The following is a 16,613-nucleotide window of genomic DNA, read 5'->3' on the forward strand; positions in this document are numbered from 1 at the left end:
CCTCTGTGGCGAGTCTCCCTGTTCGGTCTCGGTGCCGGCTTGTAATGCTGGGCGCCGGAATTGGCGTCAATTTCCGGCGCTCAGCATTACAAGCCGGCACCGTGGCAGAGCAGGGAGACTCGCCGGCAGGACTCTTTAAAGGTAAGTACCGGGGGGGTGTAAATAATTGCGTCGTCGAAGTTTAAAATGCCGACGCCCCCCCCCTCGGCGTCGGCGGGGGGGGGCGGCATTTTAAACTTCGCCCCAGGCGGCGTTAGGTCTTCGGCCGGCCCTGGCTGTGCATGAAAATCCCAGTAGATCAGCAGTTAATGAAATACTCAGACCAGCCTGTCGGGCACCAACAACCATGCCACTGCCCCTAAAAGTGGGGCGATGCCTGAAAATCAAGACAGTCCTGTGCAAAATGAGGCAGCTGGGAGTTATGCCCATGGCATGGTGCGTATATACGGTACACATTACACGTACATATTGGAATACAACAGACAAAATTCCCGTGCTACAAATTAAACAAGATACAAATATTTAAAATTAAAAGTCAGATGCCTTGTGATGAATATAATCAAAGCACAAGACAGCTATTTAAATGCCTTAAACTACAACTGAGCCGTTTAAAAAGTCAATATTTAGACTGTTCTCGTGGTAGAAATAAACATATTGTGCCATGTTGCATTTAGATGAGTTTAAGAGTGTGTGTGTGTGTATATATGTATATGTGTGTGTATATAATTGTATTCTGTCAGATGGCTACAATGTATGTTTGACAGCCCACAAATTGATAACGCCACTAATCCCCTTTTTAGTGAATATTTCTGTTGATGCTGCTTATGCATGCAAGGCAAGTGACATCTATTTCTTTTATTGGTAAAACATGAACTGCAGGGTTTCGTGATCTTACAGTTCTTGGTGCCGCTTTTCCCGCCCCACCCTGGCAATATAAGGACTGCCAATGCAACACGGGCGATTTTTGTTTTGTGTTGTATGGGCAAATGCATTAATATTATAGGAGCGATGTGTTTGCACGTTTTCTTGAGGTTTCTTGGTATGTGCCTAGTTTTTGTAGTTGTAATGATTTTTTTTTTTTTCCTCCCCATCATTATTGACCATTTTTGCTCATTAGCGATTAAACTCACTGCTTATTGAATACTAGAAACTCTGTGTATGTAAAGCGCTTACTCTGCGGGATTCCTGATATGTATTTTTTTTTTTTTTGCCATAATGCTGAATTTATTCTTTGATTTGTAAAAGGTAGAGATCTCACGTAGGTGTGGTATTTTAATGATGTACCACGCTCATCTTCTGGGTCGCCCTGAGGTTGGATATAGCCTCACATACCCTTGTGACTTTTTAAATTGCTCTGAACAGCAGTCTGTCTTTCAAACGGTATAATACCGGCGCTGTGTTTTGAAATGTTGGTTGTTCAAGTGTAGGTTTTCAGGGTCTCCTCAGATAAAAAAATAATCCCTGTCACCACTTCAGGCTTTTCTAAATGTATTTAGAAAGGCAATGCTATATTACATCCACAGAAAATCCGCTGTGAACAAAGTAGAGGGGGCTTTAATTTATGTTGCGGGGCTTGTTTTTAGTCTCGTGATGCATGAGCCCTCAATTGCCCTTTAACGTCACTGGCAGAAAACTTCAACGCAAGTAAAGTGAACATATAAAGGCTTACAAAACATCTTGTGATATCTCCTGGCTTCCAATGTACCACCGTATTGGCGTGTAGAAGAAGATCCCAACCATCTCATTGGTGGCTCAACCTACATAATGTGTATGTATAGTATTCGGGTATGCCGGCTCAATCTTGTTTTCATAGATAATGAAAGGTTACAAAGGTGGATATACAGACGACCATCTCTGGAACAAAGTCACTCTTTGCAAAAATAAGATGGTCCATACAAAATCAGAAAATCACAGTTACATCGCTGTATGGACTGCGCATGTTTAAAGCGTTTCGCTCATTCTGTGCCCCCTCTATAATGCGTGTGTACACCCCAGTGGTGCCACTCTTTATTTTCCACCTTTCAGAACTCTAGCGCTATTAAGCAGTTGCATCTCTCCGGCCGGACCTTTCTTGTGCAAATTTCTCGTCGTAATCCAGACAATCGCCCAGCGTGTTTGCCTTACTATAAAATCACGCTGACGCTTTTTAAATGACTTCCGTGGAGTCTGCAGTTTCATTCATTCAGGTTTGTCTTTTAGTAATTTAGGAATCTGATTGCTTGACCTGTTAGTAGGTCTTCAGACAGACCCTTGGCCCAAACATCCATGTAATTGTGCACGTGTGTTCTACATTCTGCCTGTTGCTTCATGTAATACAGAGGAGGTAATGTGGTAAATGCAATCTTCTAATGGCAGCGTCCCAGTATTCCTGCCTGCTGTTCGTACATACGGATCTGAATGAAAGCTTTAACCCACTTGGGCGCCATCTGTTTGAGAGCCTGTCACATTTAGAGGAAGCGGGAACATCAAACAAGCTCTGCATTTACTCCTATTTCGATGGCCTCGTTAAATTGCCCATAGACAATAATCTGATAGCTCCTTTTCAAGTTAATGGCACCTCTGAGTCCCTTTCAAGTGAGCTCCATTTAATGCACAACGGACCCGGCGAGGTGCAGGTGCCATTTTAGGCCTTTATTTAATTGGCCTGGCAACCGGCGGAGGCATTGCACAAGAAATGCGGTTTGGGAAAATGTGGATGTTTGTAAAACCCCGGTGTAATACGGTTAACTTAAACACTCTTCTCTTGGTATATAATTTAAGGATGATATTGTGTCCATTTCAATGAAATTATAAAAAATAATTTTGCATGCCGATTTATATATAACCTTCTTCTCCGCCGCGCTTGTCCGACTTGTTTACAAAGCCCAAAAAATAATGCTGGATTCTTTTGACTTACGTTGTTTAAAACAATTTATTTCTCGGGCACATTAAGTATTTTATTAGCCTTTTTATCCTCCTTACCCATCTCCTCTTTTTTTTTTCTTGCTTGAGTTAAACTAATAAAGCATGTTACATGGTTCATTAAACTAAAACTAAATTCAGCTATTTTTCTTTTCTAATCTCAATCAGAGTTTTTTTTTTAACCATTTATTTTGTGGAATTCCTAATGGCCTTCTTAAGCCTGCTAATGTTGCGTTATGTAGACCTTTTTATCGAACCAGCATCTTAATGTTTTATGTGTATTATGAAACCAAAATATTTGATTATTTAAAGTGTTCATAAACATTAATAACATTTTAGCCTTTTCTCTTGGTGAAGCTAAGGTTATTTTGAGTTGAATGTAACATTTTGTGGTTAGGAGCTGCTTTCTGGAGCTGCCCGGCACACTCCTCCTGTCGTTAGATGATACAGAGCATCGAACGAATCTCCACCAGGCTCAGATCTGATATGCAAGGTGCCTGAAACGGGCATTGAGTGTGTTCTGTATGCAAACCCTATGGCAGGACTCCTCCCAAAATAATATGGTTAGACGTATATTATATACCATTTGGTGTCCCAATTGAGCGAACTAAGAAATGTTCAAAATCTTTTCCTTTTCTCTGCCTTGCGTTTATTATTCTCAAGCAAAGTGAATGACAAATGTAAAATAATCATGGATTTAGTATTACTTGCAAGGGGGGGCGTTGCTCACGTAACATTATCTTTTTACCTATGGCTCTTTCATTCTTTCGCTATAAAATGTGTGGTGTCCTCCCTTCTGCCTCCGATAACTCCCACTGTTCAGAAATTCCTAATTGTACAACATCCATACCGTTTATTCTTCCTGTACCATTTTTTATATTGTACATACTTCCTGCATGCATCATCTGGTGTTTTTTTCCTTGACTCAATTCTTAGATATGTTGTCACAGAATTAATGCAGAGTGACCTCCATAAGATCATTGTCTCTCCTCAGCCTCTCAGTTCAGATCACGTCAAAGTTTTTTTATATCAGATATTAAGAGGTAAGTTTCTTTTTTTTTTTTTTTTTTTTTTTTTTTTCTTCTTAATTGAAAATTATATATGGATATAGAACTGCTGTTAACGTATCATCCAGGTCTTACCAGGCAGTATTTGAACTCCATCCTTCATCCTTTCATGGCAAGAATCAAAATGTCAGTAGCAAAACATGGTCAGGGGGTTTAAATTTAGATTATTACTCCTATAAGTATAATTTAAGTACTTGCTTTTCCTCTGCTTACGTATAAACGTTCATCGGTTCTACATTCTTAAGCATTTGTCCTAAATATTAGAATGAGGAATTAAGATCACACAAAGTGAGGTCAATTTATTTGCATTGCTTTAGTAATGTCTATTGATGTCATGACATTTTGTCCATTTGTGGTTATTGTGTATGGTAACTGTTGGTTCCTGATGGGGAATTTCTTGAGAGATTATTATTCCTAAATGAAAGTTACCGAATCACCTTTCTGGACGTGTTCAGTCTTGGGCTTCTGTTCAACACCTGCTGTGTGATACAACAGGGTGTGTGTGACATTTCTTATTGTCTGTACATGCTGAGGTCAGTCTCGGAGTCCAAGCAAAGTTAGTGATCTCCTTAACATGCTCCTGTAGCTCTGTGCCCTAAAAGAAGCTGTCATCAAACTAGATTGGCTCTGCAGGAAATTACTACTTCAAGATGGTATTTGAGACTAGGAACAAACAAAAGACACTTAGTGCTCAAGACCCCATAACACTTTTTTTTTCTCAAGCTAGAATAAGTCCTTGACATTCAGTTTAATTTTATCTTTGGACTGTGTTGTGTTAATGAAATGCTGAGCATTTAGAATGTCCTTTGTGATACCTTTTGAGGCTTAATTGTTGGGTCTCATAAGGCTGGGACAAACCTAGTGTATTTGGCGCCCCTTATCCCTGCCTTTATATGTAAAAACACTTGCACTCACTTGTGATAATTCTTGCTCGCTCACTCACAATGTCTCCCTACCGCTAATTCTTACTCGCTCACTCCCTTGCTCACAATGTCTCCCTACCGTCTCTGACCTCTTCCATGTTACTCTCTCCTTTCCCGCAGTTCCACTTCTTTTGCCTCTTCTCCTGTCTTCTTTCGTCGTCCGCTTCTCTGTGAACCAGGCCTCAGATTGGATTGTGATTATTAATGGACATTATTCAACATTATTTCATTTTGTTCATTCAATACAAACTATCATAATAAAAAAAGCTCAATAAATGCTTACATTTTACATACATTGGTACTGATGAGAGAGAAGCTGTGAAAAGGTGTGGGCTGCTATTTCTCCTACATCTTTTTGTGACCCTTTTCTGTTGCGGTTACCCCGGTGTAGCCTCTTGTTCCGGTGTATCCCCCCCCTTCTCATATAATCACATTTTGGTTGCCAAGACAGTGACTCCTTCACACGTGGTGAGACGGGCCACCTCCAGGATAAATACAGACACAAGTGTGTTACTTTACACCGCTTTGTCACACTAATCCGCATTATTTCAAACTGTGCAAGACCTGTCTTATTAAACAGTCAAAAGCTGTGAAAGAATAACAAATTTATTGCGGAATAAGGAAAATTAACGCCTAGAGCTGCCGTTGGTTGAGATACTGCGGGTATCTCTGCTGTATCTGACTTTTTTTCCACAGTGTTGGTAAGCTTGCTGTTCCCGGTGCAGTGTGAAAACCAACTCATTTTTGCAAGTTGTTAAGTATAATGTATGCAGTGGTGAAAGTAACTGAAAAGAGAGACCCACCAATTTTATTTTATTTTTTAAATTAAGTGATTTTGTGTAAAATTCATTCTAGCAAATTATTTAAGCTGTGAATGGCTGCCTGAATGTGCATTGGAATGGAAGCCCTGCTTCTCTGGTACCCCTTTCTCCAGGCCGTTTGACACCCTCTAAAAGTTCCCTGGTAGTAGACCCATCCTGATGTGTGGGCTATGCTTGCCCCCCACAAACTACCTCAGAAAATGGCATGGACATTATGTACTTGACGTTATTCTGGGTTCTGTTCCTGTGACCGCTATGATATACAAATTATGCTTACCTCAATAATTTTGAGACACCAGAGTAGAAAAAAAAGGACAATGGGTTATAATGTTCTGGGGCTTGGGAAAAGTGTTGTGGTGTTCTTAATTTCAATCATCATTTGTTTCCGATTAATTTTTTTTCTCCATTTTCCCCATCAATATCAAGGTCTGAAGTATTTGCATTCAGCTGGTATTTTACATCGAGACATTAAACCAGGGAACCTACTTGTGAACAGCAACTGCGTTCTAAAGGTATCGTCATTTTAATTTCTTTAATGTTTACTACTAAAAGATGAAAACTTCAACCAAAAACTAAATGCATTTCACTCCTGCCTTAAAGGTATATCTATATAAAAACAAAAGGTGAAAAATATAATTTTACCTGGCGTCACTACCATTTTTTAACCCCTTTAAACGTGCATGAGTGAAGACTAGGGCTCAACAAAACTGAAGTGCCAGGTTGCTATGGCAACAAGAATCGCTTCCTGGCACCTAGGGTTTGGCAGGAGAGCCCCCAACTCCTGCTCCTCAGTCTCCTCGTTGCTGGTGATCAGCACACAGTGATCTCTTCCTTCCAAAGAGAATGTATTTGGCTCCATCTACATTAGAGCTAGTACAGCAATATCCATGTTTCCTGCTTAGAAATAAGAAATGGATAAAAACCATAGCAGTCTCCATGAAAGCTGTATAGGTTTAAATGGACTTACAGCTAGCCCGACACCTCTACAGAGTTTCACCAAAACCATGTTTACCGTAATATATATCTACAAAGATATAGCTACAAAGGGGGACCAACTACGTATTAATGTCTATATATTTAGAATGCAATGTCATGAAAGCCCCTGTTGATGTAATGATCAGGTGTCCCAACACTTTTGTCCATATACAGTGTCTGTATATAATAAATATATATAATATGCTCACTCTCTCGCCCTGTTCCATTATTGATACAGCTCTCTTCCCCTTAACTCCTGTCTTCGCTGTGTATAAATGCAGCCATGCATTAAAAAAAGGAAAATAAAAAACAAAAAAAATATTAAGGGACCACAGTGATGGTGATCAGAGTTATAAGAGTTGAATCAGTGAGCGGGGGGGGGGGGGGCTGACTATACTAGACTATTCTAAATTTCCATTTAGAAATAAAATTCTATGTTTTGAGACGGCTGTTATTGTAATATAAAGCCGAGAAGAGGTCGGAGGTGTAGGACAGGTGCATATAATATACTACATATAGCTTATTGTCTGTAATGTACTATGGCCCGTTTTCTAAGGACATTCTGCCATTCTTTCAGATTTGCGATTTCGGATTGGCAAGGGTTGAAGAACTCGACGAATGTCGTCATATGACTCAGGAAGTTGTCACTCAGTATTATCGAGCTCCAGAAATCCTGATGGGGAGCCGTCATTACACCAACGCTATAGACATCTGGTCTGTGGGATGCATTTTTGCGGAGCTGTTGGGGCGAAGAATATTGTTTCAGGCGCAAAGTCCAATACAGCAGGTAATAAGAGTATGGGGAAACGTAGTGTTGCGCGGTACGTTTGTGGTTTACTTGTTTCTAGAAATTGAATACCGATTTTACATGTTTGAGTTCCTTTAGTAGTATTTTATTTTAACTCTGGAGTCTGGTTCATTTGCAACAAGGCTCGGTGAGCTTTATCCTGCATCTTTGCCCAGGCTTGATTAGATTCACCCTCAGGCTGGCTCTCTTACCTTATTTCCTGAGCGGCATTAAAATAATCTTGCGTCACTCGTTATTTATAAGCATCTATAATTAAAGGGGTGGAAACCCAAATTATGAGGTAGTAATCTCTCTAACTATTAATCCCCCAGCGAAATGACATTGGTGACTGACTTCCAGCATTGGCAGGAGCTCTGTTGGATGATACAAATTGGTAAATAAAACTGAAGTTGGTAATCTGTCAGTTGTACGGCAAGCCATAACTTGCTTTCTTGAAATAGTGAAATTATAGTGAAATTATTACCTAATTCATTGTAAGATGTGCGTTTGTGTGTTTTGTCTATACATTTTAATTACAGTAAAAGGCTTGGAATAGTGTTTTTGCCCCCCCCCCTGTAGCGTATTTAGCATTGGTTACCTTTTTTTCTTGTTGCACACGAGGGACAAGTCTTCTTACCTTTAGTAGAAAGCAGTGAAATCTGCCTTCCCTATCCTGTGGGAAATCTAGTCTAATAGCATCACAGATGAGCACGGCAACATTTTCATGAGCAACAGTGGTTGCTTAAAAAAAAAAGAAAAAAGAATAAGGCCTAAATCAGGTTACTTTTTTGTGTATTCGAGAGAGCTCTGTCATGTTGACAATTCAAAGATCAATTATTTGCATAACCTGCTTGTTAGTGTTCGTCACTTCATTCTTTCCTTCACCTTGAATATCAAAGTAGATCAAAAGATTACAGACAGCATTTGTACGATTGCTCGGGCGCTTTTGATCTCTAACTTATTAGTCTGCGCAGAACTTAGATATCGGGGGGGGGGAATGTTAACAATTCATCGGTATAAAGCTTGACTGATCATTCTTTTTCGGCTTAAGCGATTGCACACGACCAGTCAAGGCTGTCCGCCTGGTGTTGCTATTCAGGGCAAATTGTTGGCTAAGCAATGATTGTCGATTATATCTGCCTTCCTGATTGCCAAATATTGCTCACAACATGAACACTAATTAAAACAAAAAAACAAGAATGCAAAGTTGGTTTACTACCTGGTTACTATGATTTGTAAATGGGGGTAAAAATGAGGGAAACGATGGGTACACCATTCACTTGTTTAGATCCAGATGTCAAGAATCTGCTTCAGAAAACCCAGTCAGTGATCCGTATTTGACCCCCACCTCCTGAAACCGCGTTCATATGAGATGTAGAAGCCAAACACCCATCCAGTAAATTTGGAAACCCTTATTAAGTTGTTGTGAGAGGAGGTTGAATTTCAGAATTCATTTTATGACCTTATTTGTTATGCATCATAGTGCAGCTTGAGCGTTATCTAGAAATCTGCAAACTCTAAATTCTGAGAGGATCTGTGCAAGAACCACCAAACTGGATTTCCTGGCAGGAGTGTGGCAACTCACCGGTACAAGCGTTATTAATTTTCTTTTTTACTCCTTCAAAAGAACACGATACCCAGGTGACACTTTTTTCTGAGCATGTTGCACTGAGCAGTTTCACAGCAATTATCGCTCTCAGGGGAGAATTTGTTCCGATTAGTACTTCAGCTGCAGCATTCACAACAATCCCTTGGCAAGCTCCGAGGACCAGGTGCACAAGCCTCTCCTAATATACGTTGAATTATAGCCTCTTCTTTGCTTGTCAGGTAGATTTGCCTACTGATGACTTTAACTCTGTAAGGTGTGTATCGCCTCTGATTGCACGCCTGCTTTGTAGTGACACAAGGGCTGGTCCTAAAACCAGTTGCCCAGACGGAATACAAACCAACAAATAGTAGCCGTTAATATGACATCAGTTACTTGATCACAATAGCAGAGATCTCCACCGTGATTTCACATTCTAGCTGAATGGGTTTTTTTTTTTGTTTTTATAAAAGTAGACCTTGAGTAGCAAATATCCCAATTAATCCACTTTTATATGAAATATTAACCTCTCCTTAAAGCAGACGGCTTATCACATATTCTGAAACCCTTAATTCAGTCCTGTAAATATTACTTTCATGCTGCCCTCTTCTTCCTTACCTACTGTACTGTATGCGTGTATATATACTATATGACCAAAAGTATATGGATGCCCCTCCTAATTATTGCTAACCGGTGTGTGAAATCACATAGGCAGCCACTTTCATAGACAAACATTGGCAGTAGAATGGGTTGCACTGAAGTCCCCGGTTAAATTACACATGGCACCTTTCAGTAAAGTAATATTTCCTGATCTTACTTTTAAACCTTTGCTCCTCTAGTTTATGGTTGTGTCCTCTTGTTGTGGTAGTATTTCTCCTTCTTAAACTCTCTTCTTTTATCGTGTTGATTCCCTTTAAGTATTAAATGTTTCTATCATATCCGCGCTGTCACGTCTTTCTTCCAGGCTATATATATATTAAGATCCTTTAACCTTTCCTGGTATGTTATATCCTGTAATCCATGAACCAGTTTAGTAGCCATTCTCTGAACTTTGTCCAACATTTCTATATCCTTCTGGAGATACGGCCTCCAGTGCTGTACACAATACTCCAAGTGAGGTCTCACCAGTGATCTGTACAGCGGCATGAGCACTTCCCTCTTCCTACTGCTAATACCTCTCGCTATACAACCAAGCATTCTGCTCGCATTACCTGCTGCTCTACTGCATTGTCTGCCTACCTTTTAATCCTCAGAAATAATTACCCCTAAATCCCTTTCCTCGCACATTGACGTTAGGACAGTATCAAATATTCTATACTCTGCCCTTGGTTTTTTTTGCCCTAGGTGCATTATTTTGCATTTATCCACATTAAATGCCAGTTGCCGCGGCTCTGACCATTTTTCCAGTTTACCCAAATCATTTGCCATTTGGCTAATCCCTCCAGGAACATCAACCCTGATGCAAATCTTTGTGTCATCAGCAGACATACCTTTCCATCAAGACCTTCTGCGAAATCACTAATACATTTTTTTTAAAATTTTTTAAAATGTGACTGTTAAACCCTTAAGGTGAAGTCTTCATGTCCTCTGCTGTAAAGGAATCGGTGCAGGGTAATTTCTGAGTAAGGGCAAGAATCCAAATATCTAATGGGGTGTACAAAGAGCATGAGTTTGATGGCATACCAAAATATCAGTGCTATGCTAAAGCCTTACTGTACCATACATGTGTTCTATATCCTCAGATATTAAGTATTTATTTCCATGGAAGTCCCTGTTGATGTCTGCCATGATGCTATTGTGTAGTCTACCTGGTAGGGCATGATGTATTGTTTAATACACATAGTAATCTACTCTCCGGCCTTTTCTCTTAAGTACTCTTAAGAGAACTTAAGAACATAGCGAAAACTCAAATTATTTTTCATTGTAAGAGTTCCTTACACACTTATAGTTTTGGTAATTACCCTTTCAGAGAATTGTATTTTATTATTATGTTTGTTCTTGTTTCTCCAGTTGGATTTAATCACAGATTTGTTGGGAACACCATCACTTGAAGCAATGAGGACGGCTTGCGAAGGCGCCAAGGCACATATACTCAGGGGTCCTCATAAACAGGTATGCTTATGTCAGCAATTGTAGGCATTTTGTTTTTTTATGGAAACATTTTTGATTACCTAAATGAAAGGTTTTATTTAGAGAGATGTTCACGGGCAGTCTGTGTTCAGTCAACTGATTATATTTCTTGAGGTCATCAGCGTCATGTCAGGAGCAGTAAGACATAATCTGTAATGTTCTGTGACTGTTGGCAAGCAAATTCACTGCCTGCTTGGCTTTTTCATTCAGAAAGAAACGGGGAAATAACATAATGTTAGCTTGAAAATATCCAGTGATACTTTTTTTTTCCCCTTGTAATGGAACGTGTTAAGATTTCTAATTATTGGGGAAAAAATAAGCTACATATATAATAATAATGAATTTGTGAATTTAACTTATAAAATGCAATGTATTATGCATTGGGAAGCACTTTATTCATAGAGTAGTTGAAGGACATCACTGGTTTCCATTAGATAGGACTAAGGTGGTGATTCACAGAGATGTTTTTTCCCCCCAACATTTATATATTATGTAGTAATTATGCAATGCATCTTAAATAAGCTTATTCATTTTTTTTTAAATAACATTCTAAATAATGAGCCTGGGGGCAGATTGGAAAATAAAAGGAAATAAAAACAAAAAATATTTTTCTCAATCACACCTTTATATGCTCCCCTGTACAGAGAGCGAGAGGTGGGAGAGTAAAAAGCAGCTAAGAGAGAAGTACAAGAGAGCGAGGGAAAGGAGGCTAATACAAAATTAGGATATGCACTAAAGGCATAGAGGCGCTAATAAAGCGCATACATCTATGATCTGCCTTCAAGCCTTGACACATTGTTTTATTGGTTTAATGCATGCGTGTTTCCTAGTGTTGCGTCATTTTACACACTTTTAAAAAGTCTCATCCAGTGTAACAGAGGTTCAAATGTAGATTAGTGTGAAACATGCGCACATCGCATGTAGTGTTACAGATATCTAACCTTTCACTTGAAGGTAAATTCTATTCTTTGTTCAGAAATATGTAAGTTTTGGGTGGTAGGAAGGATTACTGTCCATTGTGTGAAATACTGTTGTATTCTGTATTTGACCCACTTGTTCTGCTTTGCGGAATGCGATTCTGTCACTTTCATTTATTGGAGTCCATTGCTGGTAATAACCGAGACCGGACAGATAATGCGGTGCATCCATTTGGCAGCTTGCCTGAGCTGCGATATCCCTGCTGCATACCCCGAAGCCGTGTCATAAGCCAAGCATGGGTCACTCTGCAAGCAAAATCTATTTCCAAGCCAGCAAAGACAATGTCAGTATTACTAACTATTGAGCCTCAGTTCCCATCTGTTGGACAGCAGAGCTCCGAGGCACAGAACAAGCCTTTAACAGAGATATCGGTTCATAGATGCCATTAGGCATGGCCTCTGGTAGAGCAAGTCCTGCAAGCAAGAGAACCAAGAAATTCAATAAGCCACGTTACATTACTAGGACACAAAAATTGTCCATGTAAGAGATCTATTTTTGAAGTAGCCTAAATTCAATTCAAGGAATTCAAAGAAGGTTTCCTTGGGATGTAAAGTAAATTTCTCAGACAATATCAGCGGTCTGCAGTCTTTTTCTGGAAAACACCCTGTCCCTTTAAAGCCACAAACACGGCAGAGATTTCTTATTTTGTAAAGGTCAGCAGAACCTGTAGGTACTTTAGTAAGCGTTTCCTTCAAGGTACTGGTGGACCCGTTGGTTCTACCACAGTATAGACTTCTGTGTTTGGTTCTGTCTCCATCAGGGACGTGTTAAATGAAGAATCATTGTTTAACATAAATATATGATTGCAGAAGGCTCATATTTTATTAAATGTAAACAGCAGGCATTTTTTTATACTTCCATGAAAGGTTACTGAAATGGGAACAAGGACTGAAGCTGATGGTTTATACATGAGCTGAAATCAAATGCTTTTTACATTGACGGCTGTGAGCCAGTCTTACGAGGCACTGTCAGAAACGGGCTACAGCTGGAGGAAAGGTCTAATCAGCGGAATCCATAAAATGGAAATTAATTTCATGACGTGATGTATGCAAATATCATCTTCAGACATTCATAGAAATGAATAATTTACCTCTTTAGGTTTGTGGAAACACTTGTGCAGCTCTAGCAGCCTAGAAAGCAACTGTTGAGTTTAATGTTAAAATAGAAGTATCATCAATCCCACATTTCCTCTCCTTGTTATAAGGTCTTATATGGCTTTACAGAGGGCATTATAGCATGAAAATAGTATACTAGGAAAGGAACTCCAAAATACAAAGCCCCTTCCTATGTTCCTTTCCAGGAGGGGAACTCGGAGAGTTAGGAAGTCAGTTGAAGAATGGGTAAGATTATGCTGGGTGGACATGGGGTGCTGCTGGTATGCCTATAGGCAAAGACTCCTGACCTGGTGAGGGATGTTTAGGACTTTGCTCCTGTGCTTGCCTCCCATTCCATAATTAGAGTTTATAGCTTCATATTGCAGATATATGCCTCCTTTTTGATAACTTGTTCTGGTAACATTGTAGTTTAGCAGTATGATCTTTCTAATGCCAACAGCATAGGGTTTAAATATAAAAATGACAACATTATTATCACCAGAAGACCCCTTCTTTGTTATTCCGCAGTCCAGCACCAGGTGCATGTGTTAATCCTGGACCTTCCAAGATAGTCGCGCTAATCTCGTGCTGGATAATGCATGCTCGCCAGCATGTAGTTTTGAACCATGTGTGAAAGAATTTGGTTACCAGAACACATTGTTAAACCTTCTGACAATTTAACCCTTTGCTAGGGTTAAGGGGCTATGCCCCGGTAGAGGCAGGTGACCAACTTCAAGCCCTGGTTGTGTTTGTGTCCAGTGATGAGAATGTTACGACTGTGTCCATGCTGCTAGTTTTGCTCTAATTGCTGCTGTTCTTTAACTTGAACAGATGGTTTAGTTTTTTTCACCCCGAGGTTCACTGGGAAATGCTGGTTTTGAGACTGGGTTTAATCAGCTGTATGGTTTATAAGTATGCTTACTTTTCTTCCGACAGACAGTAATTTATTTTATTTTTCTCCCTACTTTTGATGCAGTTATGTCAGTCAGCCACTAGGTGGTAGTATATGTATTATGACTACCAATCACTACATACAATGCAAGAGGAAAGGGAGTACTATTTTTTTTTTTTATGCATTGGTAGAATAAACTGTTATTGTTTATAGCATGTATGTGATATGTATATATATCTATTGTTACAAAAAAGTGCCCCTTGATCTCAGTGCTTTGAAATAAGCTACTATTTTTACTGAACTCAAAGTGTAAATTTCCTCACTGTTACAACAAATATGCATGTAAACATTAATCATGTAACTGGTAAAAGCAATCACAACTTCCCCATTTTTAACCAATGCCAGTTAAACTGAAACAAATTGTAATATGATGATAGAGGTGCAGATTGTACCCACTCACACATTCATTTACACGTGATGTTAAAGCGGTGTAAAGGCATGACATGCTCTCTGTAGTAGACGCTGCCATCACCTTAAATTGGGGAGACAGAATTGCTGCGCTTGCTGCCTTCCTGCATCTATCACCCACATTGATATTATCGGTTGCATAATGGAGGAGATCTAAGTCGGTTGATCACTTCTGATTTATACCACAAGCATGTTACATCCTGGATGTGCTTTTTATTCTTGCAGCCATCTCTTCCTGTCCTGTACACGCTGTCCAGCCAGGCCACGCATGAAGCTGTTCATCTGCTTTGCAGGATGTTAGTCTTTGATCCAGTAAGTAAAGCTTCCTTCAACAAAGTGTTCTCTTTCATGTTTTGTTTTTGTTATCCCTGATCCCAAAATAACACTTAAATGTGGAGTATTTCAGCACTGGATCATTCCTAGTAACGTCCAAACCCGTTCCAGAAATTATTTAATCATACCTAAGTGTCCGGCACATCTTACCATCAGCACGTCTGCAGAATCGGTTGGATCCTTGTAAAGACTACTTTTTTATGGCTTTTGTAGCAACGATTGGTGTTTAAGGGGCTAATCACCGCAGTATGTGGCATTTAGTGGGAGAAGATTTCAGGTTCAGGTTGTCGTGCACTGCTGTGGCAAACATATTCTAAGAGAAAGGTTTGCAGTATTCTACAACAATAAATGTGTAAATGTGCTGCATGCTTGAGGAATAACCTTTGGGTTACAGCAGGAATTCACTTGAAATACTTGGTAAGAACATGCTTCTAGGACAGAGCTAGTGCTAGTACCCATTGAAATTAATAATGTGATGACTTGGTGGGAGTTTATAGGTTAGGCTTCCTTATTTACGATACATTAAGAAAGCCAAGAAGATGTCCAAAAAGTCTTCCCTGAGCTATTTGCCAAGATTGGCCCTTTATAGTGCATGCTGGGGTTAGAAAGTGTTCAACCGAACTGCAAACTTGGGTACCGGAACACACCTCAATGTTAAAAAGCTGCTGCCTCCTTTAGTTGACATTTCAATGCGTTCTATTTATTTAACCGTGAAGTATGGCTTCCTGTGTACTCCAACCTGGAGCAATGCATGTTAGCAGTGTGAGTACATTGGATTGTACAGCGTGTAGAGCAGTGCCGGTCATGTATTAACTGCAAAACAGCCCAGATGTTTCCTTTTAATGCTGTTACAAGCGGCAGTACAATGATTCATTAATCACCGAATCAAAGATGTATTCAGCAGGGATGTGTTATTTGTATTTAGTAGGTTTCTTGTGGATTCTTTTAGCCTGAAATATAACTTAATGCAGAAGAGTACTTTAAGGATGTTATATATGGCTTTAGCGCCCCCTTGTGGTATTTATAGTGTTTAAAAGTGAATGCAAGGTACAGTACAGCCATACCCCACTTTTATTTATTATTTTTCTGCGTACGTACACTTGCTTCCTGCGAACAGACGCATAACAGCATGACACCAGCATTGTCAGTTTGTGTTTCGAGCGTCTTCTGTGTCCTTTGAGCATTTTGTGGTTGAAACCACCTGATAATTGCAGTGTGGGCCGCACATGGATAAGTGAAAAAAGCGCTTCACTTTAAGTACAATCTCGCATTACATACATGCTCTGGACCCTTTGCATATGTTAATGTGGGGTATGTCTGTAGTTTCCTTGTTCGGGTGTTTATTTCATTTATATGCCTTTTATAAATCTGGATCATTTCTTCTAACAAATAAAATCTGAATTAATTTGATGATTACTTGCTTAGAAAAGGACATGACTCAAAAGGGCCGGTGATAGTATTTAGCTTAAGTGAAAACCAGTATTAGAAACATGGGAAACTTGAAATGTGTGTGCCCTTCATGGGATTGACCTACAAAATCTGTGTTTACAGGGAGAATATCATCGGATTTTGTTGCATATAAAGCAAGATAATGATGCATGACCATGCATATACACATCTCTATGCATATAAAACCCGTGTCACCATGGGATTTTCCAG

The 16,613-nt window shown here is 39.6% G+C and overlaps 1 protein-coding gene across 1 annotated transcript in view; it reads left to right on the plus strand.

Annotated features, from left to right (window-relative positions):
• The window catches only part of NLK (nemo like kinase), a 66,997-nt gene that overhangs the window by 46,835 nt on the left and 3,549 nt on the right, over positions 1 to 16,613 (plus strand). Inside the window, exons 4-8 of the mRNA XM_053457155.1 lie at positions 3,838 to 3,944; positions 6,139 to 6,224; positions 7,265 to 7,474; positions 11,070 to 11,171; positions 14,847 to 14,933. Of these exons, the coding sequence (XP_053313130.1) occupies positions 3,838 to 3,944; positions 6,139 to 6,224; positions 7,265 to 7,474; positions 11,070 to 11,171; positions 14,847 to 14,933 (592 nt within the window). The remainder of the gene's footprint in view (positions 1 to 3,837; positions 3,945 to 6,138; positions 6,225 to 7,264; positions 7,475 to 11,069; positions 11,172 to 14,846; positions 14,934 to 16,613) is intronic.

Source organism: Spea bombifrons, chromosome 2 (genome assembly GCF_027358695.1).
Source record: "Spea bombifrons isolate aSpeBom1 chromosome 2, aSpeBom1.2.pri, whole genome shotgun sequence".
In the NCBI taxonomy this organism is placed as follows: domain Eukaryota; kingdom Metazoa; phylum Chordata; class Amphibia; order Anura; family Pelobatidae; genus Spea; species Spea bombifrons.